The sequence below is a fragment of the Pseudopodoces humilis genome, chromosome 2, assembly GCF_049639895.1.
Source record: "Pseudopodoces humilis isolate 2021_Gansu_Grassland_sample_001 chromosome 2, ASM4963989v1, whole genome shotgun sequence".
Taxonomy (NCBI): Eukaryota; Metazoa; Chordata; class Aves; order Passeriformes; family Paridae; genus Pseudopodoces; species Pseudopodoces humilis.
In genome coordinates, this window is record NC_142201.1 from 80764780 (window position 1) to 80786249 (window position 21470).

The 21470-nt window shown below is 37.3% G+C and overlaps 1 protein-coding gene across 1 annotated transcript in view; it reads right to left on the bottom strand.

The window, feature by feature from the left end:
- The window catches only part of TMEM135 (transmembrane protein 135), a 159917-nt gene that overhangs the window by 125956 nt on the left and 12491 nt on the right, over nt 1–21470 (bottom strand). The window contains exon 3 of the mRNA XM_005516175.3: nt 18034–18126. Within this exon, the coding sequence (XP_005516232.1) occupies nt 18034–18126 (93 nt within the window). The remainder of the gene's footprint in view (nt 1–18033; nt 18127–21470) is intronic.

The window sequence follows — 21470 nt, forward strand, 5'->3', positions numbered from 1 at the left end:
AAATAAAGAAATCCCTATCGCACAGTTCCCAAGCTTGATTCATCAAAAAAAATTATTCAGTATTTTCTAACCTCCATGTTTATACATGCATAACTTTGTAAGGTTAAACCCTGTATCAAGGCTTTTTACAGCAGTCATCTAATCTACAGGGATACACACCACTTAAAGTTTTACTCCTTCCACATCACACTGAATTTTTGGAAAGCAGTAACGCAGCATGTTGACTTCCACAAGTTGCTCTCTACTCAGAGAAGATTCAAATTTGGCTTAAGTTTAAAACTTTAGCAAAATCAGTTTCATGGTTTTTTTGTTATTTTTTTTTTTTAAAGCAGAATTACAAATTTGCTCTCTGTATACCTTCTCTACCTAGTACCACCCTGTGCCAGACACAAGAAACAAGATTCTAGCATGGAAATGTATGGAAAAAAAAGCCTGAATCAAAAAAATTCGTTGAGGATGAGGCACACAAGGAAAAAAAAGTAGACAAAAGGTAGGGAACAGTGTCCATGAGTATTTAAGCAAAATAGCCCCTACAACTTGCAATAAAGCATCAAAATACTGTTTGACATTTCTGAATAGAAAGGGGTAAAAATTCACCTGATGCAATAGATAAATTCAGCTCGCAGGCTGGTCTGCAAACATTCACCTAGTCTTTCAGTTGACTAGCTCAAGTGATAAAACAATATTGGTGGCCTAACCTTACTGAACAGCACACTGCCAGCTAATACAGCCCTGTGTACTGTAAATCTTATTCTAATTTATTCTCAAGAAAAACTACTGGATATTTCATGTTTCTTAGATCTTCTTTTGACCCTAGTAATAGCATTAAAAAAATCACGATAAATATCCAAACACTTAGCTGTTTGGAAACAGAGAAATAAACCTACCCATTAAGAGCTAACCTGGTAACTCAATCCACTTTGAACATTCTGGAAAACATCAGAACATCAAAAACGTCCGGCAGTAACAAACCTCTGAGAAGACTCAACGATCAACTGAGTGACAAATGCATCTTTCAGAGTATACTCTGTGTATTCACAACTGCAGTATCTACAGTGGGCACAAAACAGGATTATTGTTGTTATGTGCATGTAATTTACTTAGTGGATTCTCCCCTGCAGTCTGTCTGTCATGCAGGCAGGCTTTTTTAGTGTCCCACTGAAATTTATTTAGCCTCATTTAAAACATTAACAAACTAAGAACTAAGTGGGTTTTAATTTCTATTTTAGCCCCTTTGGGGGTAAAATACAACTCACCAACCACAAAGACAAAGAAAGGAAAAGGGGCTAGAGAAGAGGAAGGAAAGAAATCAGAAGCTGCGGTGCAGCTGCAGCAAGACCAGTGTAAGAAGTAGGTGGCTGAGAGGAGACAAAATGTGCAGACAATAAATTTGTGCAAGGAAATAACTTCCGGAACTGAAAACACAGCAAGTTGTTAGATGACGTCATCTCCAACTGCCTGCAACCAGCCCATCTGTGAGGCCCAGGCTAACTCCAAGGAGAAAGAGTTTTCTTCCTCCAAATTAATTCTGTGACTGTTTTAAAAATAAATAGCCCCATGTTTCCAGGGAAAAGGGAAAAAAAGGGGAGGGGGAAGGGGCATTCTTACTGGCTCTGTACTAATGCGATCCAACAATCCTAACCCAAACTGAACTCTGCTTTTAAAAACTAGTTGGAAGTTCAGGAAACGTTGCACTATTTTGTAGCAATGACAGCTGACAGAAAACAGGGCAGAAAGATGGAGGTAGGCCAAGTAAAAGGGTCACTGGTACAACCCGAGGACTGTATTAAAACTGCAGCTGGTAAACAGGGGTAGAATATAACTGGGAAATGGTATTAGGAGAGCAGGAAATTATTAAACAATAAAAATAATTAGTCACCCACATCTAACCACATGCTTTGTGGAGGTTTAAAGATACTAATAAACAGTTTACATTTCACTCCTACAGTCCATGAACCAGTGCTGAATGCTAATCTTGGAAACACCAACATCAGCAGGTGGCTACAGCAGTGACGGTCTGGCAAGATCACTGCAGGAAAGCCCAAGCCGACACACACATCCCTACTGCCCCTCCTCCTCCATGGTTTCTGGCTTAGGCCATTTTCTCCAAAGGCAGCTTTCATAAATATCTTCGTTGTGGCTTCCCACTGACCCCCAGTCACCTCTTCAATTGATAGTCTCTCCCATACCCAGCTCTGTTTCTAATGACATTTGTGATGTTAACTCATGAAGGAAAAACATTAGCCACGGGTAACCTTAAATCCATGAGCAGCAGACCAAGGTCCATCCTACCAGTTTCTTGTATTAAAGAACCAAAAAAAAAAAAAAAAAATTTTGCTAAAAAACTGTTAACAAGACAGGTCGCTTTCACCTGAGAAAGGAAGCTTGCATGAAAGTAATCATGTTTTAATTGCTCTTAAATTCAAGTCTCAAAGAGCAGTGGTGTTTAGCATACTTTTCACTTTGTTTCTCTTCCTTTTCCTTCCTAAATCACAGTTTTAAATGAATTTTCTAACATGCTTGTTAGAAAACTGAGTAGGCAAGGTCTCAGAGTTTAGTTACCCAACACAGGTCACATTATCAACAGTTGAATAATTCTTATCTTGCAGATTCCACATTTAATGTTTAAGTTACAGCAGACCACAGGTTTCTAGAAGATAATTCTCTTGTTCACTTATACCTTCCTCAAAGAAAAGTTTAACTCAATAAAATTTGCTTTTTGGACAACCTGGTAACATTCAGACCAAATTATAGCAGTAATGGCTCTTAAGCTATGGCCTATAAACCTCAACAGAGAACCGCATACTGTTGTTATTGCACTGCCCAGAAGAAAGAGTCTAAAATAACTGCTAAAACCCCAAAAAAGCTACAGGATAAAAATAACAAGGAAGCCTAGCAGTGTACTGGGTTGTCTTACCAAAAGTTTAGGTAGGAGGTCAAGGGAAATGATTAATCCCACTTACTTGGCACTCACTACACCACAGAGTCCCATGCCTGGTTGTGGTCCCCAATACAAGCAGGCATTGATCAGCTGGCATTGAGGACCAGCAGTACGGCTGGGCAGACTCTGACCTGACCCAAGGAAACAGCATTTTCTCCAGCAAGACAGGAGAGCACTGCAACAGGGACTCAGAGACTGCTGTCCTCAGAGGCTCAGAGCAGACAAATCCCCAAACAAGCTGGACTGAATTTAGTGCCAGCCCTGCTCCAAGCAAGAAGCTGCACTAGCTGAATTCCCAAGACTTACCTGAACAATTCTATTATTCTACAGAGAAAAGGTGGAAAGCAACTTCAAAATATCAATAATTTTTTTCACATATTATAAAATCAGATGATGAACAATCAGTGATAAACAATGTCTTCCTAACAAATACAAAACATGAACTCTTATTTAATGAATTAGCCATTTATTTAAAAATATCAAATTTGTCTTTTAAGTATTACCAATTACCACAATCAATTATGTGTTATTTTATGGGTACTTATCTTTACCATTTGCACCCTAAAACAAGAATTAGTCTGGTCTCTGAAAACACCTTTACCTCCCCTGTAATACTACTCCTCCAACCAAGTCCACCTCATTCCATTTCTTAAACAAGAACTCCTTCAGTTTTTCCACTATGTTCCCTAAGTTTTTAATCATACTTATAGTTCTTTGCTGAAAATGTCCCAGTTTTTCAGAATTCACCTTCAGGACTTCAAATGGAAATATAGAAAATATAAAACAGATTAAAGTTCTCCTATCCTTCGTTTACCCAAAAGTATTTTAAAGTCAAAGAAATCACTGAGTACTGCTCTCAGATTTTGCATTTGCCTGTGAGCAAGGTATTTACATCTTCTTGTAAGCGCTGTAAACTCTGGAAAACTTATTTGATTGAGGCCAAAGTCCAGTTTCCCTTACACGTGAATAAAAGAATCCTATTCGTGCCAATAGAAGCAGCAACTGTCCAAATCTGCATGCCAACATATTGTTTGTGGAACATTTTGCTGAAGAATGTTTTCTTGCTTGGCTTGATGGGCTATAAAATTCAAAAAATAACTATTTTCACAAGCAGCATAAGCTTTTGCTTCATATAATAGTAAATCGTACAAAACACCAATCTTTAAATACGATCAAGATTGGTTTTTTCCTACAGAACTCACTGCCAGTTCTCTCTCATTTATGGTTTTCCTTCAGTGTATTTACGGTTTCCCTTAAATACAGAGCTGTTGCTAAGCTAAAAAGAAAAATAACAAAACACAACAGCACCATCAGCACACACAAAAAAACAAACAAAAACAATAACCAACCAACCTTGCCTGAAGGTGGGATGAATCCTTAGAAAGTACTTACGCTCATGGAAATTTTACCATAAATTAATTATTGCAGCCACAGCAGCCCTCAAAGAAAATTTCCAACAGAAAGCAAATACCTTCTCTTTTAAATAGCCACAGAAGAGAGGTAGGACCTGTAAATTTTAAGCTGTATCTTTCTCAATGTTCATTCTTCCTTCTGAATATTTCTTTCTTTCATGCATTTTGCCTTGCCTATCTTTTGCATCTATTAGCAACACTCCAGTTCCTAGAATTTCCTCATCAAAAACTGGCTTTGGTGATACGAAGTTTAAGGAATTGTTTTCTCTATTACTTTGTTTCAGTTTAACCACAAACCCTTCCAAGCAGACATCCTGAAACCTAAACATTCACTGTAATTAATTAAACTTATTTCAACTGCTATAACTGCTCTTTTCTAGCAGTATTGTGTTTTTTATGATCGCTTTTTTTTGTCTTGCTCAAAATTAAAGGGGAAATAAGTCAGCAAGTCAGAAATAACAGGAAATAACTACAGCAAGATGAATACCACTGCATACAGAATTAACATCAACTGACGGAACAGGCACCTCCTTCAGTGAGAACAGCCCTAGGTGTGAGCTGCAAGAGGTGTAAATTCACCCCCCAGGGCGAGGCATACACCGGGGCAGGTATACCCAGGCCCCATCCCTGTGACAGCTCCCATAACCCAGCACACAGCAGCAGCCAGCAGCACAGGGGGATTGAAGGAGCCTGAAGCTGGATATAGCAGCATGGTAAAATTTTTTATGCATGCAATTAAGAGAATAGGTTCTCTGATTAAACACCTAATTGGTGGGTTATGTTTATCCACATATGCAATAAATTTAAACAGCTGGTGGGGCAAACACCCACACAACAAAAATATGCAACTCACTGCTAAGACAAGAGCAGTTTTAGCTTTGCTATAAAGCTTTCTAACTTCATCCCCAGTCCAAAATTTCCTGATATCTGCTTTTCCAGAAACTCTTAGTGCTGTCACACCAACAAGACTTGACCCAAGAAGCAGGTACTACAGTCAAACTCACCTTTCCTTGTGACCTGTAAAACAAAATCTGAACTATACATGACTTTTTTAACTACTTCTTCCCTAAATTCATTATATTAGTTTCCTACAAAATCAAGTCTGAATTTTATATGAATGTCACTGTTTTCTGAATCTGCTGCATATTCTGACACTTATCACTGCACATGACCTAATTTTTTTTGATTCTTTACAAGTCTAAGAAATCACAAAATAAAACTACTTTTAAAAGACTCTCTGGATTCAAAGGCAAATATGGGGTGGAATCTTAAAGAAAAGGTAAAGAGCACAAAATATTTGCTGTACTGACTTGTTGCAGCAAAACAGTAATTTTTAGTAATAAATAGTTTCATATATATGTATATATCATATATAAATACATACATTTAACGACATACTTTTAGTAAATAAAATTTGAGAACGTTTGTCCTCTTTAAATTTAAAAGAAAAAATAAAGAAAAATAAAGATTCAAAAAGACATAACTCTAGCTTTAATTTCTGAACACAAACTAAGGAGCTAACATAATAGTTTGTAATGACTCCCCAGACAGGACTCATGGTCTGCAAAACAGGAAGAATTCCTCCCATCAGCTTCAATCCCTCCCCCACACTGTAAAACACCACTTTAAAATCTGCAGAATTAAATCAAACACACATATCACAGGTTTCCCTGAAATGAAAGAAGTTAAAATGAAGAGGTAAGAGGTAGGGTTTTCTCTGCTTTACAGCAGCTTGACACCACAAGCGAACCCAGCATAGATGTGGAGTTGTGATTGCATCCCTGTAATAACACAAGCACTACAGATTATGTTTAGGGAATCGTTAATCTCTCACACCCACCAATTTCCTACTGACAGCTGGAGGTCAGCAGCAAAGTCCTGGTGCAAAAGTTCACTTAAAATCAGCAGGAACAGACAAGCTTTCAAAATAACGCTAAAAATTATGAAAACAGACCTAAGCAGTCAGTTTTCAAAAAATAACATGGTAACTTTTTGGCTGAGTAAAGACCAGTAGGCAAGTCTTTCGCACAAAAATGTTCAGAACTTCATCTCAAAAAATACAGTTTAAGGACTCATGACCCACTGCTTTTATACAGGAATTTCCTATTTCAAAATTTTGGGTTGTTTAAAGTAGGAAATGGACACTTTGCAAGCTGAAGAAATTGAAATTGCTCAAAACTGCAAATCAGTAATTCTTGCTTGGAGCACATTACATGTTAAGCAAAATGGTTTTATGCAAATACTCAGAATTTGTTGTTCTTAAAAGGAAATAAACTCAACATGTTCTATGATTTGAACACATGCCAAAGAAAGGGTATGAGAAAACTGGAAAGGGAGAGAAGCCAAAAATAAAATATATCTACAGTAATACATTCCAGTTAAATTAGTACCAATAATTCTTACAGACTTTCCAGATAGTGAAACACAAGATAACATCTATAGTTCCATTTTTTTAAACTTCTTTATGCTCTATTTTATACAGATTTTCTTTCACTATTCCCTCCCTCTTCCTTCTCTCCCAGTTTCTCTATGGTATCTACAGAGCAAAAACAAACACTGACCTACAGAGGGGAAAAAACCTCTTAATTAAAGTGTGATTTAACCTCACAAGATTCCATGAAGAGATAAAAAATTCCAAAAAGCTTATTAGTATTATAGAATGACTGACTGGGAGATAACAGAAGAAAAACAAATTAATCAAACCTCAGGAAAATAAATGAAGGATTTCAGGATTTTTTAAATTATTCACATTCTTGGTACAGAAGGTCTATCTAGTGTTAAGTAAGGCCCCAAATAACAACCTCTTTGGACTGTTGATAGTAACACCGAGCTGTTTTTAATCAACTTGGTCAATCACAAAGAAAACACTCAGTTCTTTCTGGGCATGGGCTGCTTGGCCACTCAGTCTGGAAGGTATGAGCATAGGGCACAAAAGCAAATACTTTTGAACAAAACTGCTTTGGAGACTCTCAGCAGCAGTAGGTCATTGTAAATGTATTCTGTTGGCAATCACTACCACTCCAAAGCAAAATAGGACACTACGGACAGAACAGTTAATAAAAATTAGGAAGAGCAGGACAGGGCATGGAAAAAATTCAGAGTTGAAAATATGTACAGTATTCACTGGCCTTGGACATATGTCCAGTGTATTTTGAGAGTGAGAGGGCATGAAGGAAAAAAAGTTTGTCATATAAGGTCACTCCTCCAGTTGACAGCTTGGGGCTGTCCCAATACCAACTGAAATTTATCCAGTATTTGTCCTATTCTTCTCAACCTCCACTCTCTAGCCCTTCTCAAGTTAAGAGCCCTTCAACCACACCCTATCTGCATATCCCAAACCCAGCTCTCAGCAGCTCAGCAAGAAGCTCTAGAGGCTTCCCAAGAAGCCCCTTGGAATGGCTGCCCTTCCCTTTCCAATTCATATTCTGTACCCAGTTTGAGACAGCCCATTACACAACACAATTTTTTTTTTATATAAGCTACTCAAATCATCAGTTATTTCATCTATTTCAAAAGACTTAAGCAGCCTGATACTGTTTTTCTAGTCTGTCCCACTAATAGCTATTCTAGTGATTGCATGTTTAGAACCAATTTTTTCTTTAGACTCAGAATGTTTTAATGTTACATTTGTGATTGGATCACACAGTTTACAAAGCACCTGGAGCAATATGTAAAAAAAAAAAAGCTAGTTTGATAAATCAATTAACTCAAACAAAGATCTATTGCAGCTTTTCACATGGTGTGAGTAACTTCTAAATGCCCTTGTATTCAGCAACAGCAGACTAGCACTTCCAAGGGAAGTAGTGTATGGAGTTAAGACTTGTCAACATACAGTGACATTTGCTTTTTTTCCCTCCCCTTTAAACCCTCTAATGACAGCTTATTAAGTCATTTTAAAAACAGGCTTTAAATCCAGTTAGTAACTATTAATTTAATCACTCAGGAGACAGATGAATGCTATTAAGAGTGTGCCTATCCATAATGGGGGTCCCAAGGAACTGCAGTGTCAGAAATCATGTGAACCATCTCTAAAAAGGCAGGCAAACCACACTAGAAGTTTGACAGAGTGTCATTTCAACACATCCCTACTCACTTGAGAAGCCAGTTTCTGGCAGGACATCAGTACTGGATGATGAACTGTGCCAGATACTACAGACAGACGTTAATGAAACATTTCACCTACCAAAGACAGAAATAAGCTATTGCCAAGTCCAGTTTGAACCTATTAGTTTCTGGCATTAAGCTCAAACATCCAAATTGCCAATGGTTGATATCAGAACACTTTTGCTAGTTCCTCAGTCCATTGCCCATGAGGAATGAATAACAGACACTGAAGATCATAAAACAAAAAACATATCACTGAAGCAGCGAGATGGAGCCCATTTAAATTCCTTCATGTAGACCAAATTAGGCTGTACTACCAGACAGTCCATATTGCTTCAGTCTTTTACCAAAGCTGGAGCAGCCTGGATTGTGATGACAGGTAGTGGCCCAAATTCATAAGACCTGTTTAATGCTTGCCTTTAATACCATGGACAAAGCTTGTTCTTGGCTCCTTAGACAGACTGTCTTTAGGAGAAGGTTTTAATGGCATACACTTTATCAAAAAAGATTCAAACTGGAGTGGAGGTCATCAGATTTCAAGAAACACTACAACATATAGTGTTTTATTTCCTCACCAAAGCAAATAAAAACATGCCATTTTCTGGCCCAGGATGTGGACCGGAGAGGGCAGGAAGGGGAAGTAAGATGTTTGAACTAAGAATACTGCTGTAATCTTTGCCACAGAAAAGCTTTACATGATTAAATATAGCAAACCATTACCATTCTAAGTCTCTACCTTCACACTTTTCCTGCTGCAGAAGCTAACAACGACCTTAGTTCCTTGGGAACAATGAGGCTCCAGACAAGTCACGTCTTTTACAGAAGATTTATAGGTGTGGCTTGCATGGAAACAAATACTTAACCTGCTCTCATCTACAGTATCTAAAAACAATATCCTACAAGCAGACCTGAGGAACACAGCAAGAAAAGTTTCCTCCAAGACTTCCAGCCATTGCACTAGAGGCATGCTAGGCACGCATGCTATCTCGCCAGGTAAATGTCAGCACTCAAGCCAGCTCACCTAAGCAGCATCTGAAGTTTATTCTATACTAGCACAGAATTTATTATTTCCCCTCTGGGAGCTACATGTTACACACAAGCATTCAGACACAGAAGATGTATTAAGTGTTTGCTTAAGCCAAGAAAGTCCAAATGAGTGTGTCCTGGATGCTAGTGCTGAGCAGACAGGACAGAGTAATTAATCTACTGTTTGTACCATTTGAATCCAAGTCAGACTTACAAAATAGTCCAATGTTCAGCAGCAGCCTGAATTTTAACATTTTATCTGTCAGCATTTCAACAAGACTGTAAGTTTTACAAATTTTGGTGGGTTTTTTAATGGTTAACGATGAAAAACAGAATATAAATTCTACTACTATGCAGATGACAAAATCATTTTTACTTAAGTTTTCAGTCTACAAAGTGAACATTTCAGAAACAGATTTGCCAAAAGTAGCTCTTGAAATAATTTTTAAAAATTTAACTATAACCAAGTTTTAGTTACTCATGGAGCCATGCAGGAAGAGAGGACGGTATCTGCCCAGTCACCTGGGATCTATCAGAGCTACTTGACCTTAGCACTGCACTTTGTTCACCCAGGCTGGCCCCACATGCACTGATAGAATACGCCAGAGTTTAATGGGTACTGCCTGAGATGTCTTTACATTCAAGGAGCAGCCACATGGCTGGTGCTGTGCCTAAGATGGCAAATCCTTCTGAAATTCAGATCTGGAGACCACTAAGCAATTGCAACCAAAGAGTCCTGCATGATTCATCTCAGCCCTGACTCTAACATCAGAGAGAGAAAATAAACCCAGTCTCTACAGACTCATCCAGATGTGCAATGCATTCTGCAGCATCTCCAAAATCACAGGTATATACTTTGTTGTGAAGTGCCTCAGGAAGGCAAAGATTTAGTTGTAAAACCAAGCTAGTGAATTTTGACCTCCTGCTTTGGGGGATAGGTGTGTGAGTCCTGGATGAAGTTGTCCCACCCCAAACCCCTTGTGAAGGGTGGCCCAGGAGTTCTGATTGGGTTTGAGTCCCTGGGGGTTTTTCCCTTCCTGTGTTCCTAGTGGTCCCTGACCCTGAACTCCACCCTAGTTCTGTCCCTCAAAACCCATCACCCTGCCTTTGTTCAGAGCTCTCTGTCGGTGAAGGAGTTTGTTCCCATGCTGAATAAATGGCTTCATGAACAGAGGCCCGCCTCCTTCTTGTCCCATGCTGGTTCTCAGAAACTGCAGCTTCCCTGGACATGATCCTGCAGTTGCTGACTACAACAATACTTTACATGGGGTCTTCCAGTATTCTTCCCTGTCTGCCTGTGTTATCCTAGAAAATGGATCGTCAACTATAAAGCAGCTCTCCTGCTCTTCATCTTGTGCAAGACCAGTTGCCATACAAGAAAGCTGAACCAAATTTTTCCAGCATTCAAATGCTGCAGCCTGAATGTTAAACTTGGTTGCTGAATACTTATGCAGAAATAACAGAGTTTTTTAGAATCCTGAGTAGTTTATAACCTGGGCTGACTGACTAAACATCAAACTGTAGTCACTGATTCCCAATAAACCTTCTTGCTCAGTTGACAAATACAGAATTCACCTCGCCAAACTTTTGCCATCTCAGATGGATGAAAACTAGTTTAAGACAGTTATCTAGACTGCAATGAGAAACAGAATGGTGAATCATGCAACTGATTGGAAAGAAATGACCAGTATGAAATAGAAACACAGCCTTCAGATATCAGTGCAACCAGTTACTTTATCCAGAAGTATAAAGATTATATCTGAATCTTATGTGCATACACAGAAGCACAAAGAGTAAAGAGCAGGAAGGAAGGATAGACTTACTATAGGAATAATTAAGAACACCACACAGAAGAGAAGATCTTTCTCACACAGTAAACCAAGTGGTTCCCGCAGTTCATATAAATGAAGCAAATTTTACTCTGCAGCTACTTTTGCAAATGGAGCAGACAGTTTATACCTTGCCAGTAACACAGCATCTTTCTATGACCCACAGAGGACATCCTCCTCCTTCACACAGGACAGCCTCACAATATGGGTACAGTTTAAATGACAGCCTTTCCCTCATCCACTAGGTGGGTGAACTGGTCATGATGAAGGACATCAATTAAGTTAAACAGGATTTGCTCTTTGTGAATTCATCTTAACTGTGCCTGGTGGTAATGCTGTTCCTTTAAATGCCTTTCAATACTACCCAGAATAATCTTCAGAATGTTTCCAGGAACTGAGGTTAGACCACCAGGTCTGTAGCTTATTGGGTCTTCCCTCATACCCTTCCTGTATACACAGAGGGGTCCTGTTGCAACACCCAATAATTCCTTCAGAATTCTGGTATGAATCCCATCAGGCCCCATGGAGTTGTGAACATCCAGCTGATACAAATGGTTCTTTAACAATTTCATTGTCTGCAAATGGACTGTACTGACACACGTGGTCCTCCAAACTGAAGAGCTGAGCAACCCAAGGTCTATCAATGTTATTAAAGATGGACGCAAAAACAGTCTCTGCTCCTTCTACAACAATCAGTCAGGTGACCACCTTCAAGTATGAATCTGTTTTCCTTAGACATTTCCTTGCTATTAACGTACTTTTAAAAGCTTCCATGTTGTCAGATACAGCACTGACCAGTTTCAGCTCTAATTGAGTTTTTGGCCTTTTAAACATTCTCCTTGCATATGCAAACCACAGTTCTGTATTCTTCCTGTGATGCCTGACCTCACTTCCAGAGACCACACAGTTTCCTTTTCCTCTTGAGCTCCACAAGGAGTTCAGTCTTCAGCCAAACTGGTCTTCTGGCCCACTTGCTTGTCTTACAACACACTAGGATTATCTGCTCCTGCACTTAGAAAAGACAGTTCTTAAAAACTGACTTTATTAATATTGAACTAACTGAACAGTTAAAAAAACTCCAGAAACTGTTTCTAGGATTAACACATAATGCAATAATAAGACAAACAGAAAACTTTTTGAATATATCAACAAAGTTATGACTGCCAGGGATATACCTCAGAGAGAGCACAAATTCCTCTATTGTAAAATACAAGCCTATGACAGGTGTTTCCATGAAAAATACTCCGAAGAGCTGCCTATCCTGAGCTACCTGCCATTCACAATGTTGCCACCATCACAGTATCTTCCAGATTGACTTCTGCACTCCCAGCCTTGAATGATCACTTTTCCCTTCTTCTGATAAATGTTAAAGCAATCTGGTTTTGTGGAAGGTGCTCCTGTCCATGGCAGGGGTGTTGGAACTAGACAAGCCCTTAGGTCCCTTCCAATCCAAAACATTCTATGAGATGGTTCTATAACTACAGCACAGTAGCAGCCCTCAAAGCACGCAGCAAAACATGTTCAAATGTTTATGCACTGTTACTATAAAAACATAAATCCTCAAACACTGTCTCTCAACCAAGGCACTTGCTGAAGTACAATGGAATTTAACATATTTTGTTTTAGAAACAGAAAGCTTTCCCAGTGCAGCCTGGCTCTGTATTCCACAGCAATAATCACTCTAGAGGAGTACAATTCCAAAAACTTTGTTTCCCTGCTAGGTCTCCTTACCAGATTACACCACAAAATACTCACTTCAGTGATCCAAACTCCAGAGTTTTTTCACTACAATGCAAAGAATATACAAAAAAATCACCCCTCAACATAGCTTGCTTTCTCAATTTCATACCTGTAGCAAGTACAACTAAGGCTTGCAAAAACACTTGCTGTGTTAAGAGTTTGTTCACTTGTTTTGATTACTCACTCCACTAAAATTGTGACTTATCTGTTTCCCTATAATAACCTTCAAATAGCCACAAACATTTTTGAGAGATTGTCATCTTAAATCTAAATGCACTATACCACTATAAAGAAATATATATCAACAAATTCGTATTTGAATGTTACAAAGTCACAAAATTATTGTATTTCTTCACAGTGCATACTTTTTACCATTATTGTGCTGGCATGTTCCTCCTTTATAATGTGTTTAGACTAATGGCATTTATGGCAAGCAAATAATCCTAACAGCTCTGAATGTTTCATCAGAACAAGTATACAGTGTAAAAATTCCACATTGTTCTTACACAAGTGTTTCTGTCACTTTTCCAAGCAATGCATAGTAATACTTTTGTTTCCAATAACACTAAATATATGTGTGTGTATATATAGATGTCCTCTATAACACACCCTGTTGCACTGCTTTACATTTTAAATGCATATGCTTTAAATATTTTTCTAAGAGTCCAGTATACTGATTTTTTATGAAAAACACCCAAAGTTTTCAACTAAAAACATATTACAAATAGTTGCCCAGAGCAGGATTTTACAACCAAATTATAAAAGCCCTAAATCTCAAGTTTTATAATACCATCAGTGACAGAGTCGTAACTGTAGCGACGAGACAGGCGCCGCTATAATGTTAACAGCCAGTATGTAAACATTAATGCAGCCTAAGGGGGGAGCAGGGGCAACCCCAGAAGTGTCCTTTCACAAATGCCACAGAAATTTTAGGTGGCTGTAGTTAAACATCTTCTGGCTTAATTAGCTACAAAAGGCTGGGGGAAAAAATTAAAACAGCCAGGCAGCAAGACAATTAACTTCATCAAAACTGGAATTGTGTCCCCTCTTAAAGCTTTATAGTTCTTGAAATTCATTAGTACATGATTTCTTGAACAAAGTCTAATAAAATGAAGTTTGCCATTCAGCTACAAGCAAAACATTACTTAAATGATTTTGAAGTATCAGCACATTTACAAAACACTTGAGAGAACACAATTTTTCCTAGAAAGTAATCACAGAGGTCTTAAATACAGACTCTCCACCAAACTATGGGACTTCTTTGTCTTAGAAGTCAGCAAGGTACAACTGATCTAATCAGACTTCCAGTAATAGGCTGGCTTCAGCCAAGTCACAAATCACATTTCAACAGCTTGAATCACAATAATTTTAACAAGTATATTCAGTTACTTCCTTGCTTTCTAACAGTTTCGGTACTTCTTGAACAAAGCAGAGCCATGTCTTTCAGTCCAAGCCACGTATCTCCTCCTTACTGTATGTTCAATGCTTGGTGAGAGATGTTGAAAGAAATGACAGGAGACTGTAACTTGGAATTACAATCAGAAACCAAAAGATATAAGCGAAATATTCTTTTTTAAAAATTATGAATAAAATTGCTTCTTATCACCAGTTGGAAACACCACCTGTAGGAGCTAACAAGGATTTTATGGTTAAACAAATCCATACAATGATTAATAGAAAGAATACAATGATTTCCTAAGGAAGTTCAGTGAAATTAATGGAACTGAGTCAATTGAGTCATTTCTAATTTTGAGGAGACATTAACACAGCTTTTAATGTCTAACACCACAAAAACTGAATTCTGTGACAAAACAACTGCACATTTTTCTTTCATAGAAGATGTAAAACAATATAAACATAAAGAATGACTAAAATATTGACAATTAAAACAAATTAGAGCCAGTAAAAATGCTTCCTCCTAATCCTAACAGGCAATCCACAAAGCTTGAGAGCATCAGAAAACAGGAAAAATTCTGAGTTCCTCCTACTGGAGTAAGGGACGAAAGGCATAGAATATGTGTTTGCAATGTGCAGATTCATAATCTCCATGTTTATGTATCCACATCCAGTTCTTATCTAAGAAATAATTTTTATCAAAACATTACTTAATAATAATAATGTCACCAGTTCTCTTCCAATAATCTCACAGAACATTTATGGATACATATACAAATAAGTTAAGTAGTGTTTTTATTCCTTAGATCCTGATAAACTAGTTTTCATAGATAGGACAACTACATTTTATGGTCACCAAATAGAACACACATGGACATATTAATGTGACATTTATATCTTTATAGACCTGTAGGAGCAAAATATAGTGCAGAGCATTTCCTGAGTCTGTCTGAAGTTTCTTTGCAATGTCACCTCCCCTCCTCATTGCCAGTGTCCTGCAAATCTGTAATTATATATAACACAGATAGAAACTACTATCAAACTAATTCTGCAACACATTAGAAAACATGTTCCTCCTCAGGATTATAAGGCACCTAGTCAAGCTATCAACCTCTTTTTCCCATTCTTCCATATGAATTACATACTACAAGGCTTACATACATGAAGAGCAACACTTGGAAGAAAATCGGATTTATAAGCCTGGTGTTCCCAGGTTCAGGACTGACAGGGATACTGTGCAAGCAAATGCCAGTGAGGCACTTAAAATAGGGTATCCACTAGGGAAGAGATTAAGTGATTAAGCTCAATGCTGCTGCCAGCTGCTAGTAGCAATTCGAAGGGCTAGAGAGAGGTTTATAAACTCAAATTGGGACCTTTTCCCACTTCCCTGATTTTTCACTACAATTTGTTCTAAGCTGCTCAGCAGATAACTGAAAATGCCTCTGTGTCTCCATGTGAAGCATCAGTTTCCTAAGGGACTGTGAGTCTATTAAAATTTGATTTTGCCTGTAACATAAGCTAACAGGCAAACATATGTGAAATCAGAAAGTCGTACGTCATTGTCAGCAGCAACATTTTGCACATTATACATAGTTGCCTTCTGAGAACATACCAAGAAACTTCGTATTTTAAAAAACTCCTTAACCTTCAAATACATTTTGACACCCTTTAACAATTCTTTTCATTAAGAACAATGACCCCACATTTTCATACATGTGTTATACTACAATACCAACATTTCTTTTTTTCTTTTAACTGATCCAACATAATGTGAATTTTTAGGCAAAATACCTTAGGTTACATATGGATTCTGACAGAAAGGGGAATAAACCTACAGAAATTAATTATTCCAGCATCATTCATTGCATACATCTTGTAGCAATCTACTTTTGCCATTTCTACATACTTCTATTTCAACTTCCATTTCTTTCAAATTTCAGATGCTAAATAGAAACCTGTTAACATATCAGAGTTTTCATACATTGCCACAAACAATTATATAAAAACACATTTAATATAAAATTTGTTTGCCTACTCTTTTTCGTTACTCTTAACAAGTGTAGCTTTGCAATTTTCTCATAGATGTTTTGCTGTTATACAAAAACCTTGCTCAAGTTTGGGCTCATACGTAGTTTCAACTCTCCATTCACAAATATTCTGAAAGCTACACGAAGGTCACAGATTGACAAGCATCCTGATTTCTTCCTCTTTAATGTTATCAAGAAACATTAAAAGTCTGGCACAGAAAAGCCTCACATTGTAACAACTCCATAGGAAAAGTTAAACCACTGATCAAAGGGAGAAAATGCATTTGCTCTCACCCCAAAATGATACTCTAATGCTGAGTCTAAGTAACTAAACAAAGTTCTACTAAAATGTATCCAATCTCTTGGGCAGTAATTACAGAAAGATTAAATTCAGTCAGCTAGAGAGGACATGTAATTGATAATTAACTTATTTAGCAACTCTGTTACAATTATGTTCTATATAGTTACATTAAAGAAAATTATTTTGATGTGCTCCCATATTTCCAGAAACTCTTACACATCCTAAATCTTCAAAAACAATGGCTAATGCACTAGTTTAAAAGGACAGAAATCTGACATACATAAAACTTGGCATGGGATTTGCTCACTTCACAGTTAAAGTTCAGGAATGGCGCCTGACAGTGAGCCAACAACACAATGATACATATTTGCCATTATTTTTAAATGGCTGCTTAAGAAGTTTCAGACATTCACAGTAACCAAAAGTGCATTCATACCACCTCTAGTACCTTCATTATCTTTCATTACCTCTCCTCTACCCTTCTCTTACCTTCTTTAAATTAAGCTTACTAACTAGATGCCTAAATCATCTCAGTCCATAGTAAATTAAGAAAGTATTGCAACTGACACTATTTATACAAGCTACCAACATAAATTGAATTGCAAACAATAAAACCTTACAAGCCAGGATTTCACCTGCCATCTTCCTGGGCACATTACAAATGGCAGCTCTGGGCTATCCTTGGATTACTTAGTGCTTTCTTCCCCCTCTTAATGCTTTCATAATGAGCTTACCTCCGATAGATGAACTTCAGCGCCTCACCTCAAGTGAAAGGTTTTGCTTTCTCTACCATTACATTTCATCCAATCAGAATTATTTCAACTCACCCACTTTTCTCCACAACATCCTATAATTCCTCCATCTTAACTAATGTCATGTTGTTAAGTCATCAGCATTCTCCTTCTCTGTGACTAATTGCAACCATTGCTCAAATTACATTTTAAAAAACAAGCAAGAACAAAAGTATAGTTTCATTAGGAAGCCCTAAGCAACCAAGCTTTATCAGGCAGTCCTGAGCAATGCAATTGCACATTAAACAAGACAAACCAACCACAAACATGAAACCGAAAGTTTGTAAAGTGTTTTTCACTGTAGCTTTCTAGATTTAAATTTAACATTGCATAAGACACTATTTCAGACGAACTAGATTTCCAGCACTCTGAAATAAGCCCACTGAATTGTCAAATGTCAACCATCAAACAACCAAAACAAGAAACATTATTATATTAAGCTGAAAAACCATAAACACAAACCCTACCTGCTTTTCCTTTCAATGAGAATAGCCATGTAAGAAGCAGGTAAAGCTGCACCAAAGCCAGGAGACCAAAAGTAGAATTTTCCAAGCATTTTCCTGAAAAAGTAATTTATACACATATTACATGTAAACAGAACATTCATTCACCACACCATATTTTGTCTGTATTATAAAATTACAAATAATTTATTAATTTTGTCTTCTTACTTTAATCTGTACTTACTAATATACACTAATTATTGTACTTTTACAGTTGGATAATTACCAGAGGAGTTCCCAAAGCGCTTCATAGACATTAAATACCTGAAACACTTCATTAATGTATTCATTTCATTTAAGTGGCTACTTTTCTTCCAGGAAATCAAACTTTTCTTCTAAGACATATTTTTGAAAAGTTCCAGATACTAATTAGAGAAAAATCTTCTAAAAAACCTTATAGCCACTCATCTCTTTGCTACTTGTGCAAATACAAGTATCCATAAGATCTGCTTTGTGGAATGTAGCAATGCAGTTATATGAGCCAGAAATCAAATCAAATAATTATAATACATGCCACACTCCAAACAGACAACCCACTGATGCTAAAAACAGGAAAATACACATTAACAGTATGCCAAGAAATCAGTCTGTACATTATAAATGGAAGCAACAGCCCTATTAAACTGGGAAAGCTCTCATTTTTGGCAGCTAGATCTGCATTTCTTTTAGAGTCCACAAAATTTCAACTACCAAAATTCCTTCAACAATAAAAGTCGGGGGGAAAAAAAAACCAAAAAAAAAGAGTTACACAAATAGCAATATCTAAGAAAATATTTCTATAAATTGTCCACTATTAAAGGAAGAAAGCAAAACTTCATGTCAGACACAATGTCACCCATCGTGTTTGGTCTGTTCAGAAGACCTGCACCTTCAAACTTATTCAGGCTGATCACAGGCAAACAAGAGTCAGAGTTGTGACAATTGGCAGCACGATAATAAACATACTTCAATTATACCAATGGTGCTCAACTAATAAGCACTATCAGTGAAAAAACAAAGCATTACAATGGCATCTACCCTTCTAAAAACACAGCAAACAAAACAAACAAAATGGCAAACACATTCATGGTACATGGTACATGGAACAGGACACTTTCTTAGTCAAAATTTCATGTTGACAACAAAGAAGACAGAACAAAGATAATTAATCAACACCATCTGATTAGCTCACTTTCATTCTTGCCGTCAAAAGCATGAGCAGCCTCATTCCATACTTCTGCAAAAATAACATTACCAGCAAGCAATGCCAGCTTATGTTCGTAAGTGAAAAGAGAGCCAGTGTATCAGCAGTAAGTGATGTAATGGCAATTACACACGCTGCTCATTCCCACGGCTGCAAAAGGATAATTTCTCAGGGTGACAATGCCAAATGCTGCAGGAGCTAAAGTTCATTATTAGGAGTCTCTCAGAAAGTAATTACTGTATGAAGTTTCAGGGAAGTCATTTTAAACATCTTACTAAGTATGAACACATCTTACCAGACACACCTGTTAAGTAACAGAACAAATGCCTCTTCTGTGGGAAAGAAACAGTAATTCATTCTTTCGGCATGGTTTAGAATCCTTTTACAAATGCTTGCATATTTGGTTTGACAAGATTTCGGAAACAACAGTAACACATTTTACATAATAAAGTCTAGTGGAAATAAAAATGTACTGTCATTAACGGAAACATTTAAACTTCTCCTAAAGTGAATGAAAATTAGTTACTACTTGCATGGCTATTTTCACATGTCCTATGGATAGAAATTAGAGTAAGAACTAGGAGTTCTTTCAAATCATGCATCTAATTTCTCAGTCTACAAACTCAATTACTCTAGTTGGTAGACTAACAGAACTGTGTCTTCATGATGTTTTACATGTGACTGAACCACAAACCTAAAAATCACACTTTTTATTTAACAGATGCAATGCCTGTCAACACAAGAACCCAGCACTTCCATCTGAAGCCAAGACAGATGTAGTCTTCTGGATCTCACCAGCGGAAGAGATTACAACCCCCAGCTGGACTGTCACACATCCGTAACAGAGATCATCATCCTCACTCCTCTACCAACAGACCAGCCTGTACATAGACCCTAATTCACCACACAAAATAAATAGGAGCTAAAAAAAAAATGGTCACTCAAGTTAGCTTGGCAATCTCTTCTAAAACAAGAACATCTATCCACTGCCTAAATCATTGGATTTAGATATTTTTGAAATTTTACCCACCTGTGAAATGATGAGAGTATTAAACAATGCCTGAAATTATTTTAATTCCACATTCTTGCCTAAAGTTTTACGTCCCTGAGAATATTTGCATCAGTTTCAATTTTGGTAGTTTTTCCTAGTTGAAAGGAAGAAACTACCATAAATATGAATTAACATGTCCAGCTATAAACCCTTTTTCCATTGCTTTGGTCTATAACTCCAGGACAGTAAAAGCAATCAACTATATGGGGCTTGCTGGACAATTCTGCTTCTGAGTTACCGCTACTGCTATAATATACCTATCAAACAAAAACAGATATAAAAACTGCAACATATATCCTATTGTACAAATCTATCACATCCAATCTCTCATCACTATCTAAAACCAGATGGAGAGATACAGGTCTTCACAGTCTCAAACAATCTCTTTCCATGGCTGCATATCAAGTCCAGAAATATTCAGACCAGTTATGCGTAAACAGAGGTACTGGTATTTCTTTGATGGTTTAAAATGTTTCTGGCATAGATAATCACATACCATTACCCCAGCTCTCAGGGGCTACTGAAGGAAGTACACTGTATCACACAGCAGTAAATTCAAAGAATAATACAACTTCAATCAAAACATTAAAAAAAAACCAAATATTAAAAAAGACACAAACTGGTTAAAAATAAAGGACTGAAGTCTCACATTTCCATCCTCCATTAACCACTCAAGACTAGGTGAGAGAAGCAAACTTCTATGGCTCAAGCTGCAAGACAAGTATACTAAATACAAGACATTAAGTACATTTCAAGTGAAGACTTTTCAACATTATGATCTTAGGAGAAACTCTTATAAAGGCATACAGAGCTCAGCTTCAAAAGGTGTCATGTATTCATTCAGCTTCCTGGTGCGGTCTCATTTTTTCTCCAAACACCACTCACTCAGCTCCTTGACCATATTCAAGTGCTGAAGTGACTTGTTCAAAGAATCTACCCATAATGATCCTCAAACACCTTCCTGATAAATAGCAGCTAGTTTAAAGCCCATCCCTGAGTAAGGACTGAGATGCTTTTTTACTTTGCGTTTTTCTCTATAAAATTTCATAAGTGATTTTAATCAACAGATCTTTCTGAAATGGATAAGAGTCAGTTTTAGATTTCTGTACCCCAAATAATCTTATACAATCTCTCATACTTGTGGTCAGCCCCTTTTCCAGATTCCTT